This window comes from Pagrus pagrus (assembly GCF_965226575.1).
Source record: "Pagrus pagrus genome assembly, chromosome: 7".
In the NCBI taxonomy this organism is placed as follows: domain Eukaryota; kingdom Metazoa; phylum Chordata; class Actinopteri; order Spariformes; family Sparidae; genus Pagrus; species Pagrus pagrus.
In genome coordinates this window covers 5962398-5978907 of record NC_140191.1, presented here as the reverse complement: position 1 = coordinate 5978907, position 16510 = coordinate 5962398, and the positions used below count along the sequence as shown (strand labels likewise).

The following is a 16510-nucleotide window of genomic DNA, read 5'->3' as shown; positions in this document are numbered from 1 at the left end:
ACTTGAGTGACGTGTCTGGTATAGTTAAGAGAAAATGATAGGGCAGGACTGGAAGAAAAGAGCGCAACAAAGCTGTCTTCTACTTCAGCACCGCAGACAGCGCCATGCATTTATCACTTAACAGCACAGTCAGGCTGCTGATATTTCAGAGCCATGGTCGGGTTAATACTTTCTAACTTACACAAACTTCAGTCAGAGCCACGAGTCAGACGGACTAGCATATTCAACCGAACAACCCCTCTGCCCCGGCACTCTCTCTGCCGCCAGGTTAACAGGGATCCATTTTGCTCATTGTGCCAGAAAGGGAGATGGCATCACCCCTTAATCCACCATTAAATCATCTACTGATCCCTACAATCCTTCAAGGTGGAGCTGGAGAGAAAGACCATTTGTTTTATTGTGCAAAAAGAGGCTAAAACTGCAGGGAGAAAGCTCATAAAGGGCTGACGTTTGTGCATTATTATGTACTGTACGTGCAAACTTACACCAGTAAATTCTCTCATCTCAAGTTTCCGTCTAAAATTAGTCGTATACCTCTCGAGCTTCTCTGCTTGAAGAGAGCCAGTGCTGCAACAACTACGTACAAGATACAGAGGAGGTATAATTAAGCAAATCTCCCACTGACTCATTATGGTCTGTGCAGCTGCCATATGGCTGTCTGCTGGTTGCCATGGAGAAAAGGAGGGAGGATGGTTTTTTTTCATGGCCCCGGCAGAGAGACAGCGACGGTGCCGAGTGTTTTAATTGTAACTGACACTGTGGTGGGACACGAGAGTGTAAAATAAACAACAATTTATAACAGTGATGGATGGAGATAGAGATAGATGGATGGACTCAGACAGACAGAAACAGGTTTAGAGACAGTGATAAAGATGGATTTGATTCTGAGGTACGCAGACTGTCCTTGAAGATTTCTATTTTCTGCTACTTTCTACCTCTACCTTTACTATTAACATCGCAGATTATGATTTTAAATAAAAGACATATACGCTTATCGAATTCAACACATTGTTAAAACAGTTTTCAACCTTTTTGGCTCTCAAAAAAGCAGAGTTGGGATTTCAGATGTCTTCGATCGTCAGCGTTTTCACCAAAGAGAGATTTCCCCTTTAACTTCTCACACGAGCTTTATTTGAATAACTGCTTGAGGCCCGAAGAGGCCACATTTTTCAATATTTTTAAGACGTAAGTAAAGACGAGACAAAGTCAAATGTATGACCTTAAGAGTGTGTAGCAGACGTGTGTGCTATCTTTCTTTTCTCTCAGATTAACAGTGGTGAAAAGTAACTAAGCACATTTAGTCAAGCGCTGTACTTCAGAGGCAAATACTGCTGATCTTACTGGATGTGTTTCTAAATGACTTTGAAGAAAGGATGTACGCCTGAAGATGTTTTAAACATTGATGATTGTTTTGATAGTAATGTCTCACTAATTGGTATCTGTCTTCTTTTCCATTGATATAAGTATTTTTTTAATGTCAGTGAAGCCGTGTTGCTGCCTGTCTCGGCCAGGACTCTCTTGAAAAAGAGATTTTTAATCTCGCTGATACTTTTTCCTGGTTAAATAAAAGTTAAATAAATAAAATATATCTTACTTTTTTCTCAGATACATCTATTTGACAACTTTAGTTACCAGTGACTTTGCAGATTAAGTTTAAAAAACAGAAAGTAGATCCAACAAATAAATGATAAAACAATGTAATATTAAAGATTAAGATAACATTTTATTGATCCCAGAAGGCAAATTCTCCAGCTACCTATCAGTTACACTATAAAAAATAGTTAAAGCAACATTATGTAACTTTTTAACCTTAAAATAACAGCTTACAAATCATGTTGATGATTTGTAACAGGGTATTTCAACACTGTGGTTTTGATACTTTTACTTAAGCACAAGTTCTGAGTACTTCAACTGTACATAAAGTAGCTTGAACTAGCTCCTTCTCAACCAGCTACATGATGTAAAATGCTGCTTAAACATTAATATATCAGTATTTACAATCTAATACTGTCACATATAAACATATATTATCATTCTACACACAAAATACTTTTACTTTTGATACTTTTAGCACATTTTGCTGATAGCACTTCTGTACTTTTACTCATGTAGTAATTAATATACAATGTATTGGAGTATTTCTACAACCCGACATCGTAGAAGTAGATTGAAAAGATGCTGTAACATTTGCACAAACACAACCACCCAGTGTTAACACAGCAGATCCATCCTCACACGGATGCTCGAAGTCTCTGCGACACACTCGCTCACTCACTGACCTGTCTTGGTCGGCACTGCGGAAGCGGGGGAGGATCATGTGGCGGAAACTGCTGGTTCGGTCCAGTTTGGGCTGACTCTTAGCCCTCTTGATCGAGCCCTTCAACCTTCTACTGAGGAAACTCTGGAGCGGGTGGAGGAGGACGAGAGCAACGACAGGGGCAGACAGATGGAGGAGGAGACGGTGGACGTGCATGGTGCGGCGGTACAGAGGAAGAGGTCGATGCGAGTTAGAAAAGATTGACGTGTGGTTAGTGTGAAATAAAGAGAGATTCCCATGGAGTTGGTGTGGTTTGTGTAGGATGTTTTTTTTGAGCAACACAAAAATCAGATGGAGACACACACAAATGAAACACATGATGCGTGATGGGGGAGAGCACAAGGTACATTTATTATCAACAAGAAATCAAACACCCACACATGTCCACTTGTCACAGGGAGCTGCAGTGTTGACACAGATCCTGTGGTGGGCAGTGGTGTGCCGTACAGTCCAACAACAAGCTCGGCAGTGTACAGTCTCAGACAGGGGGTGCAGTTTGTCCTACACGAGCTCCCTTACATGATCAAATCACACAATCTGAAACACTGAAACAGGAAATTGTTCACTGATAAGGCAGAACACGACTCGGGGTCAGTCCCAATACCCATGCTCGCAGGATTTTAGAGGAGTCAAGTGCCGACCCGTGTGATGAATTTGTGGTAATTTCCACAGTGCAGAGACGCCTGGTCAGACTGCAACAACGAGCGCTGTGAAATCAATGAACATTTAGATGATTTGTTGGAACTAATAACTAATATTACAGTCGCAATCAAATGGCAGAAAACGCAATTGAATCGAGTTAATATCTAGAACAGTGGATCCCAAAATGTTTAGACCACAGACACCTCTTCAAAGGAAGACACCCGAACCCCGTCAACATATTATGTATTTAAGGACACGCTTTTAGGTTTTTATAGTTTCAGATTTAATATCTTAAGGTTATGTCAATATTAAGTGAAACAATACAGGCCATACATCAGGAACATACATCCAGAAACTCATGTTCGGGAGGTTTAAGACCTAATCTGTAAACCCCTCACGTTACCAGATAATCTGGTTTCTTCTCCAGATACAGAGAATTACATTGGCTTTACACTCCCCTTGCTTATAGTTTATGTTTTATATTTTCTTCTTATATTTATCAAAATGGGTTTAGACTGCAGTGTGTAGACTTTAGGGGCATCTGAGGAGGTTTGGCTGCAGATTGCAACCAACTGAGGGTGCAACCATGGTGCAACATGGTGGACTTTGTTGTAGGTATAAAAGGCTCATTCTAAGGTAATTAAAAACAATTCTTAGTTTCAGGTCTTTATACACCAATGGAAACATTATTGTAAGATGAAATTCAATTTCTGACAATAAAAATGAAAGGTTTTGGGGAGGTCTGTGTGCGCTGACATGTTTCTCGTCCTGTTTTCATGTCTAATGGGGATTCGGGAGCCAGATCACACATACATGATCTCGAGAAAGTGAAATGGCATGGTGAAGCAGATACGGACGGACATCCGCTTTCACAAGCAGACACATTTTTATCTGTGAGGCTGTTAGCCGAGTGGTACCGAGTCTGACTTTCTGTTGGTCAGCTCAGACTCAGTCCTGTCAGACTGTGTTGAGGGCAGAGATGTCGCAGCGTTTCTTTGAACTCTGTTTACTGTGTCATATCTCACATCTCCCCTCTGATTTTCACTGTTTAATCTCACTGCTGACTTCCTGAAAAAGTCCCGTCACAAAGTGTGTTGCGTTGCTATGACAACTGGCAACCATGCGCTGACATGTCATCAGCTGCGGCGCAACTGCATCATAAACAGTTTTCAACTTAGAGGTTTTCATTTTCTGTTTTTATCCTTTTATTTCGATATGTTAGAAACATAACATAAAATGAAGTTAAAGGATTAGTGCAGGGTTTTTTTGAAGTGTGGCTGTATGAGTCAGTGTATCACCTGCTGTAGATGGTAGGTAGGTAGGTATACAAGCACAGAAGCTAAGTGATGCACTGCTGCGGACAAGGGAAGCAGCAAAATGCATTTTTGCCACCTAAAAAATCAATATCAGTTTAAGTGTAGACTATATTTAGAATATTTTCACCACTTTACCTGCCGTCAGACAGCCCTTTCAGATGGGAAAACTGAGGCTGTTATATACATTTAGGCTCTCTTTAAAGGCACCAGACTCCTTTGAGAAAAACAGCAATTTTACCTCGCAGCAAATGGGAGTTATTTGTCTACCGCTGCCTCAATCTTTCAGTTTGTTTGTCTTACTTGGGGGGTTAGGGTTAGGGGGTTAGTAGTAAATGTAGCACTTTATTTTTTTAATGTGGCAACACGTTAAATGATAAATCTTGCGGCACTCGGACCTCAAGGCATCCCACTTTGAGAACCACTGGTCTGTCGCTCTACTGTACAAGAGGGAGATAACATGATATCATTCTGATGGTTTCTGTCTGCTGGAAGTTTTTTAAGAATACAATATATTATTCAAAATCTTTGATAAAAGGAAATTATATTTAACACTTATCTTGACAGAGTCCAATATGCAATATTATTCTCCATCAATCCCATCTCGAAGAACAGATTGTCTACATTACAGGATAGCCATCTGTGGAGGTTTGGCTATCTCTCTGTAGAGTTTGGACGTCAGTACTGTTCACGCTGAATCCAACCTGTCATAAACTTAAACTCTTCATATTTGCTGATTACTGCTGGTCCTAAAACCAGCCTACCGCCTATGTCTGGACTGATATTGCGCAGTAGACTGTGGTGAATTGTCACAAACACTTAGCTCTAATGCAACATCAAAGCTGCATCGGAATAAGTGTGTACTAGTCGACGTAGGACGCGCTCGTCTACTACCTGGCGGCGTTTGGAAGTGCACTTGAGTGTTCAGGACTGCACATGGAGACATTGGGACCGACCCTTGGTTTGCAGGATCATCCTGCCAAAAACAAACCTGACTGGACAGAGTTTAACCACGACTTTAACGGTGACCAGCTCTTACAACACTTCATACTGATCCAGGGAAACAAGACATTTGTTTTAAATGTACAAAAAAAACAGCAATTTTAATGATATTCTTTGACAGCAAGTGAGAAAATTGCAAAAAAAAAAAGGTTAATTTCACTTGTAAAAAGAAATGCATTTTACTTTGTGTCATGATTAGTAATTAAGATTTCAACATGATCTGTAAGTTGTGACATTTCTCACCCAAATGAGTTTTTTCGGTCCAATAATAGCACATTAAAAAACCAAACAAAGACATTGTCACATTTGTAGACCATAAATGTCAAATTTCAAAGCTGTTTTCACACTTTAAACCTTCAAATGTTAGCTGGGAAGGTAACTTCGGAGCTCAAAATATGCATGAAATACCACTTTTTTTTTCTTTCTTATGTTCCCACTGTGCCCTCAAGAAGATTCACCCATTCAGCTTTCAGGTGCGTCCTAAAGACTCACAGAGAGTAATGCCATTTATACACCTATAGCATAACAGCATTATTATGCGGGAGAATAACTGGTGGGATATGACACCTCGTCATCTGGCATGACTCAAGTGGCTTTGAAGCCTGTCTTGAGGATATGACTAAAAGACTTGGCTCCATCTGCTGGTTCTCAGCTAATAGCCTGCATGACTAAATCTGATTTGATTAGCCGCTCCGTCTGACACTTTACGTCTCAAAAAGTAAAAGTATTCAATACAGAGAGAGAGAGAGAGTGAAAAGCCTGAATCACAATAAAGCACAATGAAGTGAGGTAATAGTGAGGAGGGAGGGAGACATCAGCTCCATCTTCAGTGGATGCGTTTTCTCTGCCGCTTCGTCGCCTTTGGGTTCGTTTCAGGTTAAAGGAGAGTGCTGGTGTCTCTTTGTATTTGAGCCCATCTGCTGCTGTCCACATTAAGTAGCTGGGTGTAATTAGATATTAAATTTTAAAACACTACTTGTCAAACATGGAAGGAAATCAACTGCTGGGTGCTGTCTGTGTGATTTTATTTGTGGGTTTAGACTTCCACTCTGCTACACTTTAGGGGGAACATATCATACTGTTTACTCCACTACAGCTTCAGTTAGAGATCGTGATTCACCTGTTAAATTACATTATAATCACCAAACAGTACGTCAAGGCGTTTGAACTAGTTCCACCAACAGTAAACTGCTACTTACACATTAATGCATTAATAATAATAGTGTGATCCTGTAGCTTCTGGTTCTTGTTGGCTCTTGCAGGTCAGTGTGCCGGCGCTTGTTAAATATTTTTGTTTAAAGACGTATGAACCATTAAACTAATGCATGCACTGTGTATATATCACGCAGCTAGCATGCTACCAATGTTAGATCTAAATATTGGAGGAGACACATCCTTAAAAACTAAAGTCAGGGATCAGAAGTGTCTCGCAGGCAGTTAACATTGCAGCTGTACTATAAAATGATTGGCTTCAGTCTTGACGTGCAAAATGTGCACTGATTAGTATTTGGTTATTGGTTGGGATTTGGCTTTTTTTACGGAGGTATACAGTAAATCAAACTGCTCACATGGGTTTTAAACAGGCACCACTAGACCTCTGTCCACTTTTTAGGGATTATTTCTTTGCCAAATGTCCATTTCCTCGTTTAAAGGGGACTTACAGTCTGGAAAATGAAGGACAATCACAGAGGCAGTCAGAGAAATGTTTTTCCCCGTTCGTGCTATGAAACTCCTCCGACCCTTCAGTCTTGCTCATCCAATCAGAGAACCTGAAATATTGATATGAAAACGCCGAGGCTTCATATCAACTCAAATGGATGATCCGGCTTCTGTGATTTTAAAGTCTTTCGAAGCCGTTTCTCATACCGCAACACTGAACGGGCAGCAAATAGTTTCTCCTGCGAAGAGACGAACACAAGTCCTGCTATTTCCAGCTACGGGGACAGTGTGCAAACAGCAGCAGAAATAATGGAAAGGAGATGGGCAACACAGACCACCGGGCACAAACTTAATAAGACACCAATCTATCCTTTAAGCCGTTTTATGTGCATGTTTGATACCTTGTGATCCAGTTTCTGTTGCCATGAATAAAACAATAAACAGATTATTTCTGTCCACAGAGCAAAAGAACGTGTTTGGCTGCCAGCTCCTCTCTCCCTCTTTGACTGAAGTCGTCTCTGATATAAAAAAAAACAGACATGATGATCCCAGGAGTAACAGTGACAGCATTTTCTTTTTTTTGTATTTCTTCTCTTTTGTTGACATTAAAGAATCATACCAGGTGTTTGACATTTCACGTTTTTATCCACTTACTACGAGTCACACTAACTTTAAATCACCGCTAACCGTTTGTTAGCCATGCTGCTGTCATTCCAGGTCTCCATTGGTTTCCATTCATTTCTGTGAGATAAGATACTAATTGTACACTGTGAAACTTGGCTGAGTTGTGTTGATCATCACAGTGTTTACTCTTGTTTCTTCTTCTGCTACATAATAGTGATGAACTTGATTTGCACAACCCTTTTCAAAAGTTACAAAATGCTTTAAAATAAGAACAGAACACAAAAGATTAAAATTACACACAACACCATAAAATAATAAATAATTCAAGTGGGGTTTTCGGCATAACAACAGGATCTAAAAGGCAAGATAACGCCATTTATTCCGTATCGTCTTTTAGTGTTTGATAATCAGTTTCGTTTTGTCTTGATGTTTTCAGCTCGTCTGCTTTCACTGGATTAAAATTGAGTTTTTTTGCGTTGTACATATTCATGAAGCTCCATTATTTCATCTCATTAATGACGAGGTTTTAAACCTGCGAGCAAACAAATGAACAGAATGCAGCGCAGCGTTTTCTGCAAACATCGTGCACTTAAACTGCATTACCACACATTTATGAAGTAACTTTGACAAACATTAATGCAGATTACACAACTCGAGCACGTCCGCTAATTGATTTTCACACCATTGGGAAATTAATGGAGACCAATGGCAGCCTTGAGTGGTAGGATAATAATTTGTGGCATGCTTTTATAAATTGTCAGTTTGTATTTGAGGAGCTAAAACTTTGCAGACACACTGGTATGGCTCTTTTAGATGAGCTGTCCTGATAATCCTGTAAATATGAGTTAACACAGACTTTGGAGAACAGAACTAAAAGAAGTGAGATGTTTCAACCTTTTCCTCGCCCAGTTATCTAAACATATGAACTTATATGTTAACGTAGCCAGTGTCTCTGCGTCAGCCATGTTTGTGTAACATACCTCAAAAGGGGGCAGTGGTGCAATATACGGTCCTCCTGCCACTGGACTCGAACCAGCAGCCCTCCAGTCTCCGCCCCAGTACAAGAAGGGGGGGGAGGAGGAGGCGGCAGGCGAGTGGGGCAGGGTGAAGGACAGGGAGGGGGAGAGGGGCAGCGAGCGGGGCAAGGGGGGCGTGCCGGGCCCTTTCTTGGAGCCCTTTTGCTGCGGCTGCCGCTGCTGCTGCTGGCAAAAGGTGAGGGAGGGGGAGACAGCCAGGGAGAGGGGGAAAGGGTGAGGCGGGGTGCCGCTGGCCCGACGGCCGCAGGTGTGCGGCGGGCCCAGGGCGGGATGAGGGATGAGGGACAGCGAGAGGGTCGGAGGCAGCGAGCGAGGCCGGGAACAGGGAGGGTTACTCACGGATTGTCGGAAGGGTTGAAGGGGGGCAGTGGGAGGGACCTCCATGCTGGGCTGCTTCCCGGTGGCTATGCTCTTCCGCCGGGCGCGATGATCTAACAGACACAAAGAGAGGGGGTCGAACAGGTAAGACACTGATACACATCGGCGGAAGTGAAACATTAAGAGGTAAAATAAGGACAGGACAAAAAAATTGCAGTGCTCAGACGCAGGTAGAGCGAGAGGACGAGGAGAGAGAAAGACGGGGCCATTGTGGAAATCAACAGCGGCGGGAGAGCTGTTATTGACAGTCTGCCTGAAGGAATGAAAGAGGGCAGGGAGGAATATGAGAGCTAGATGGATGTCAAAGGTGAGCGAGGCAGAAATAAAACCGTGCAGGGTCACACCCATCCACCGGCACTGCTGCTGCTCCCACTGCTACACACAGACACACAAACACACACCGTACACATCGACTTAAATACACCTTCGTCCATGGAGGGGAGGAGGTTGACGGAGTGGGCGAGAGACTATTGGAGAGATGGATTTCCTGTCTGGACATCAGATGAGGCGAATGTTAACAGCGTGCATGTTGAGGGGAGGGACCGGGAGACGCATGGATAGAGAGGAGCGAACATTGAACAAACAAAGCCTTTATTGACTTCTGACAGCGAGTCGGTGCCTAATGCACTGAATTGGTCAGTAAGGGAATAAACTCCTGTCCTACGCTTGATGGATGACGGTGGGAGTGTAAATGTACACGTACAGTTACAGAACAGAGGAGGCCTGGCTGTTTACTCGTCTCGTTTACCCACAAATTACATTTAAAACCAGAGTGTATGTTGAACGCATACATGCAGCGTGGATATCGCCTGTTTTCGGCTGGTATGTTTTATATATATCCCCGTCCCTGTTGTCCTTAAACTCAATAATATGTCAGCACTATATGTCTGTCTCTGCACCAGTGTCCTCAAGGCAAATTCCTCTACATGCACAGGATGATGAAAGTGACATTTGCGACAGCCACAAATGGTCCACGTGTTTCACAGAATTACAAATCTCACTGCTCGTCTATAAATCAATAAACAGTTTGGACATGACAAACGTCTCGAGCTTGCTTGCTCTGTATGATATTATGAAATCGTGACACACTTGCGACACGCTGAGGATGTACGGTTTGCCTGACGTTGGCCACCTTTAGAGACTGGAAGCTACTAGCTATTGCTTTAACATTTTTTATAGGCCTGCCCTTACATGTCAATAAGCCCATATATAATTTCCTCTTAAATGTCCTTAATAATTTATAACTCATTTTATGTGAAGCTTTGTTTTTAAAATTATATGGTAAGTGGGCTGCATCTTGTCAACACACATCACATCCATGGAAGAATCATCGGGAGCTGGACCCGGAGATCGAAATACCGACCGTCCGATGAGCGTGTTTTAAATTCTGGAGGACTTTTTAAATAATTTCTTTCATTTTAAAAGAAACTGTTGTGGCAGCTGTGCCTTCTGAATATATTTGCTCTAACAGTAATAATAACAACAAGATAAAAGAAATTGGTCGCACGCAAAAAAAGAAGCAAACATATAATTTCTGCACAAGACAAATTCTTCGGAGTATCTTGTTGGTAAATATTGATATTCGTCCTATTTTGCTTCATTTTATTTATTTATTCATTTTTTTAAAATAATTGAGCATTTTGCCTTCCAATCATAGTGACAACAGAGATACAGATCGGACATGTGGGGAGAGAAAGAGAAAGCGACGGGTATGAGAGGCAACGAAGGTCCCTGGACAGATAAAACCAAGGACACTGTGGTTGTTCAGTATTCGTCTCAACCACTAGGCTACCAGATGTCCTTACTGGCTACAAGTTGGTATCCACTGTGGCACAGTGAAGCTGTTCTGACCTCAGCTGCATGGACATAGACACACAACCCTGCCACCCAATCTTATTCAAACATTTTGTTCAATTTCTTAACTATTACAGCAGCGTGCCATTAAATGGGAACAGGGTGAGCCTTGAGAAAGAAATAATTGTAGGGTTTGACAAGGTTTCATAACACACGATGGTCCAAACTGTGGTTCTGTTTCTTGTCTATGCAAAAACAGAGTGCAGCTGACAGCAGGGAAGCAAATCCCAAGCAGTTTCTTTAATTTATAGTCGGCTGCTTTAACAATCGATTATTGGTTATTCATAATATACTAAATAAGTCATTAAATGAGTATGTATGTTTGATGGTATGTCTTTCTTTAATTTTATTTTATATATTGTGTCATACCAGTATTTTGCAGTTTATTCTGATATATGTGATAAGAACTTCTTTGTTGAGTATTTGTGCCGAGCCTGATTGTTGCTTCATACATTTTTAATCGGTTAATTTCTTAATACAGATGAATCAATTAGTCATTAATCGTTAGCATCCCTAGCTGACAGGAATGTTACTTGTTTTGAAGGTATCTGATGTTTAATTAAACCTTCCAACCTTCATGGCAATACATCTAATAGATGTTGAGAAATTTCACTTAAAACCACAAATATCAACCTCATGGCGGAGCAAGAGGAAATGTCAGACTTTAGGATTCATCGTCTGGGGATCATGGTCGTCTGTGCAAAATTTGATGAAAGCCACTGGGATTCATCCTTATGGGGAGCATGAATGTGTTCAAAAAATGTCTGAGGCAACTCATCCAACAGCTGTTGAGATATTTCAGACAGACTGGACGACTGGAAATGATGAAGACGAAGCAATCCAGTGTCTAATAAAGCCACTGTGACCACCTGTGCAGGAGCCCTGCTTAGATAATCATTTATATCGTCGGCAAACTACAGCAGGATGATATCAAAGCCGACTTTACATCTCTGCACCTTTTGTTCCTCCCCTGTTTTATTTTCATGTCTTCCTTTCCTTGTGTTATTTTCCTTTTTCCCCCTGCGTGACCCCATCAAAGAGAAATCTACAGCGCGATAACCCTCATGCAAAATATAAGTTGGTTCTTATTTCTCGTCTATTTTTCGAGCATTGAAGCCGATCTCACCCCGACTCCTCATGTTGATCATGCTGTCTTGTCTCTGCTCTTTCCTTTGCTCTCTCCCTCTCTCAGCCTCTTCTGTCACACAGTCACACTCACACTCCGACACACACACACACACACGCACACACACACACACACACACACACACACACACACACAGACACACACCTCTCCTCTCCCACGCAGCTATTTTACATAATTCAAATAGTGCATTTATCCCTCTACCTCTCTTCAGCCCCTGATCTCTCTCCTCTCTCTCTCATTTTCTTTCTCCGTCTTGCACCCTCTTCCTTGCTTTCATACCATCCTCTCCCTCACTCCCTTTCAGATTTGTGTGGCATCTAGAACCCTCCATTTTCTCCATATTACCTTTATCTGTATTCCTCTTTTATCCTCATCGCCCCTGTCCTTTCGCTTTCTTTCATTTACCTGTCCAAATGGCAATCTTTTCACCGCAAAAACCTGCCCGTCTTTCTGTCCGCAAGCCTAACATTTCGTCCAGCCCACACAGAGAGGGAAAAAAGATGACCACAATGGTGTTTTTTCACTCCGCCAAGACATCAAAACATGCCAGTGTCTCTTTTTTGCTCAAATACACAGCTTTAAACTACCAAATCAAACTCTGTAGGCTGGATGAGCGACTGGTGGAAGAGACTTCGAAATTAAATCTGAGAGAGCAGACGAGGGTACAGGTAAATCACAGGAGAGCCAGAAAACGCAACATCTTGCTCCATTCAGAGGTGTTCAGTCTAATTTTGAGAATTGTTTGTAATTTTATGAAAAGAAAGTTATTAAAATTGCGTTTTGTAAAAGGGTTACATAATGGCAAACTTTTAAAAATGTAAATATATGCGTACAGGAAGAGTGGCACAAAGTTACTTGGAACATTTTCAAGAGTCTTCAGCCTCTTTCTCACATTTCATCCCAGTAAATTGCTGGGAAAACCTTTCAAGTACTGCTATTAATTCTCACTATTCACACATGCAGCTACAATCAGGGAACATTTCACTTTTTCACACATGTCGATGGGGCATATATATATATATATATATACATATATATGTATATGTATATATATATATATACATATGTGTGTGTGTGTGTGTGTGTGTGTGTACTATAAAACTCAACAGCAGAGACAGAAGAAGCAGAAGAAGAAGGAGGAGGAGAATGAGAAGAAGAAGAAGAAGAAGAAGAAGAAGGAGAATGAGAAGAAGAAGAAGAAGAAGAAGAAGAAGAAGAAGAAGAAGGAGGAGGAGAATGAGAAGAAGAAGAAGAAGAAGAAGGGGCAAGACCGGATGTATGTGTATGCGGGCGAGGAGCTGTAATATATCTAATATTCAACAAGTTTGCAAAACAAGACAAGTTTTTCCATGATCTAATTAAATCAGACACAGAACATCAGAGAAGGGTCATTATAAAAATGCTGGATGCTGAACTGGACAGGATTCAAGGATTCAAATGCGTCATCAGAGGACTCTTGTGATTGCAGGGCTCCAGGGTGCAACTATTTTGGTTGGACATGCACCAAAAAAAAATCTGTCAGGCGCAACACTTTCATTGATGTGCCTGATATTCAGCAGGTCAGATTAAAAAGTGTAGCCCATAAAAATGTTTTTAACAAATCATCTCTCACTATCTTCCTCTATCTCCCTTAAGTTTCTCAAGCACTCACAGCAACTGTAAAAATCAACACTTTATTGTTTTAAACAATTTAGGTTATAGCAACTTCTTGGTGCATGTACTGTGATTTAAATGAAGAACAACATCTGTACCTTTATTCCCGTTTGCAATAATTTACATAATTTATCTAGAAATGTAAATAAAATGTGTTATTGGGTGCACATAAATTAAATCACCTGTGTAAAAAGTTAGTCTGTAGCCCTGGATTGGTTCGCTCGCTTCATTTGAAATTGTCAGATGGAAACGATTTCAATTAAAATCAAAAGACGTCTGCTGAGGAGCCAGAATGAAGATTTTTGTGACGTCTTTGTCGGATGTCTTTTTTCAACCTTGGTACAATAGTCTACCTGATGAGGGTTTGAAATTAGCGGCACAGATTTCCCTGAATATTAATCTCTGCTCCCGTCCACACATCGCAGCATGCAGGACATGTTCCTAATCATTTCAGGGATCGACTGCATGTGTGAAAAATGTGAGAGAAAGATGAGCTCCTGTTTTTGGCTAAACCGCTCCAAGAATCGATCGTGTTTAGTTGAGAGACATTGAATGAGTCTTGGTTCATGAACTTTCTACAAATATTGTTCATTCATCTCGCCTGGCTGCCATCACTTGCTCACAGTAGTGCTCACAGTTTCTTAGGTGTTTGTTACTCTGCAAGACGTGCTAATTAACAGCAATTATCATGGGTGATGCCCCATTCGGCTGGAGGTTTTGCCATCATTATGTATGCATCATAACTGTAGCCATCTCAATTAAAAGGCCTCAGAACAGTGGTATCAAGATCCACTTCAGAATATGTTGTTTCCCAAACTAATTAGTTTCTCCTGCAGGAGCAGATTGTGCCAAGGAGAGAGTGGTGATTTAGGACTCAACTGTCATCAGTCTTAGAGTAAAAAAAACACAACAAAGACTTGTGGCGTTTCTGTGGGTTTAGCTATAGACAGTGAGCTCAGAAAAAAACAGGCCGCCTGTGAGCTGGTGTACTATACTAACCCTTAGGGTGACTCCTTTTGGTGCCAATCTGGAGTCATAAGATTCACAGGGAGCACGTGTTTTATTACATCCTCCAGTGGAGGGTTTCATTGGGATGGAAGTCCTGATTTCTGTTGGACACCAACCAAGTCTTTGTCTCCTTTAGGTAGCTGCAGACTTTGTTTTCTTACTCTTAAAGTACAGAAAGCTTGCACTACAAAAAAACCTACTTTTGTATTCCAAAAAATATGAAAGTGTAGCAGGTCAAGAAGGACGAAAAACTCAATGTTCACTTGCTTATTTTGCTCAAATCAAAAAGTTTTGGCACAGAGCCTTTGTCAGAGCGTTCTATGTTTGAGGGCTTATGTGTTGTTATATGACTGCTCACCAGAATTGCCACCTAAAAATTATTATCCGAATAATTCATCAAGAAGTCAGCTCTAAACTTTTACAGAGTATTGATGGAAACGGAGGGCAACACAACTCCATTGAATGCTAGCAAAATCAGCTAGCTCCACTTCTTCAACTGCCATCCAGGTGGCTGACAATGCACAAGAGACTCTTCATGGTGCAGCATGTTTTTATAACTGAACGATCACCAGGACGCAAGTTTTCTTTTTTCTTTGACCGTCGGAGACATCAGAGATGATGATCACATCTGTTTGGGTTAGGGCTGCACAATTATTTTTATTATCTACCATTTTCATGATTAACAGATTCAATGTTTTGTCTATAAAATGTCATAAAATGCTCAGTACAATTTCCTTTAATTTGCTTCAATTGGCTAACCAACAGCAAATTCCTACATTTAAGAAGCTGGGGTCAGCAAATGTTTGATATGTTTGGATGAGAAATAACTGGAACAACTAATAAATTGTTGAAAGAGTTGCCAAGTTGGCAACTAATTTTCTTTCGAATGACGAACCAACTAATCAGTAAACACGTTTACATGACGTAAAACTGTTGACATCACTTATGATGGCATCTCCTGTCCTTATGTGTGATTTGTTAGGTTTATAAAATATGCAAAGTAATGCTCTCCTTCTTTGCGTTATGAATACGAGCAGAAAACGCATCCATGAAAGAACAAAAGAAGTCGGATAACGGTATACATGCTCCGAATAAAATAGGTGTGTTTAGCAGATTTTCTCATAATCCGATATCGGCTTTTATCCAATAAAGCATTTCGCATTATGCTGCTAACATAACCACTTGAATAATCTGGTAACCCCATAAATCAGATAACGATTGGTGCATGTAAACACGCTCACTGTATTGCTGCATCCCTAATTTGGGTACGGCCGTACTAAGTGAAACGTTCAGAAGATAATACTAAATAAGTTTAATGAGAGAGGACAGATGGGTAAATTAATTTGATGTTTTTATGGGAAACAAAGTTAAAGTATGTTGTTGAATTATCAAGTGGTCCGTAAACAGCAAAAACAAAATCTACGATGATTACTGTTCACAGGCAATAAACTGTCTGACTAAGCATCATGTTTATGGGAGCCACTTGCAGGCGTTTGTGTTCACATTACATTTCATTCAAAATTTGCTGAGCAAGAATCCCCTGCGCCATGTAAGCATTTACTTTCCTAATCTCCAAAGAGACTGTGGAGCAGTGTTGGGATTTAAATGCAGTTTGACCTCCAAAAACATCATATTTCTAGACTTTCCCAGTGAGAACACACACTGTCTGCTTGCATTCACATCCCTCTGTATTGAATCACACTAAGGGTAGAGATCTGAGGGGGGGCAGACTAATCCTCTCTCTTGTAATTTGTAGGATTGGCCACAGAGGGCAGATTACACTTGACTTACAGTATACAGCGTATAAATCATGACTGTAATTTGAAGACACACAGGTCTGCAACACTTACAGGGAGCACAAGATGTTTTTTTTTTC

At 41.0% G+C, this 16510-nt stretch overlaps 1 protein-coding gene across 16 annotated transcripts in view; it reads right to left on the bottom strand.

Moving 5' to 3' along the window:
- Nucleotides 1-16510, bottom strand: part of syngap1b (synaptic Ras GTPase activating protein 1b) — a 160410-nt gene that overhangs the window by 44205 nt on the left and 99695 nt on the right. For all 16 annotated transcript variants that reach the window (XM_084358329.1, XM_084358339.1, XM_084358343.1 and 13 more), the window contains 2 exons: nt 8934-9025; nt 2280-2401 (listed from right to left, as the gene is read on the bottom strand). In XM_084358329.1, the coding sequence (XP_084214455.1) occupies nt 2280-2401; nt 8934-9025 (214 nt within the window). The remainder of the gene's footprint in view (nt 1-2279; nt 2402-8933; nt 9026-16510) is intronic.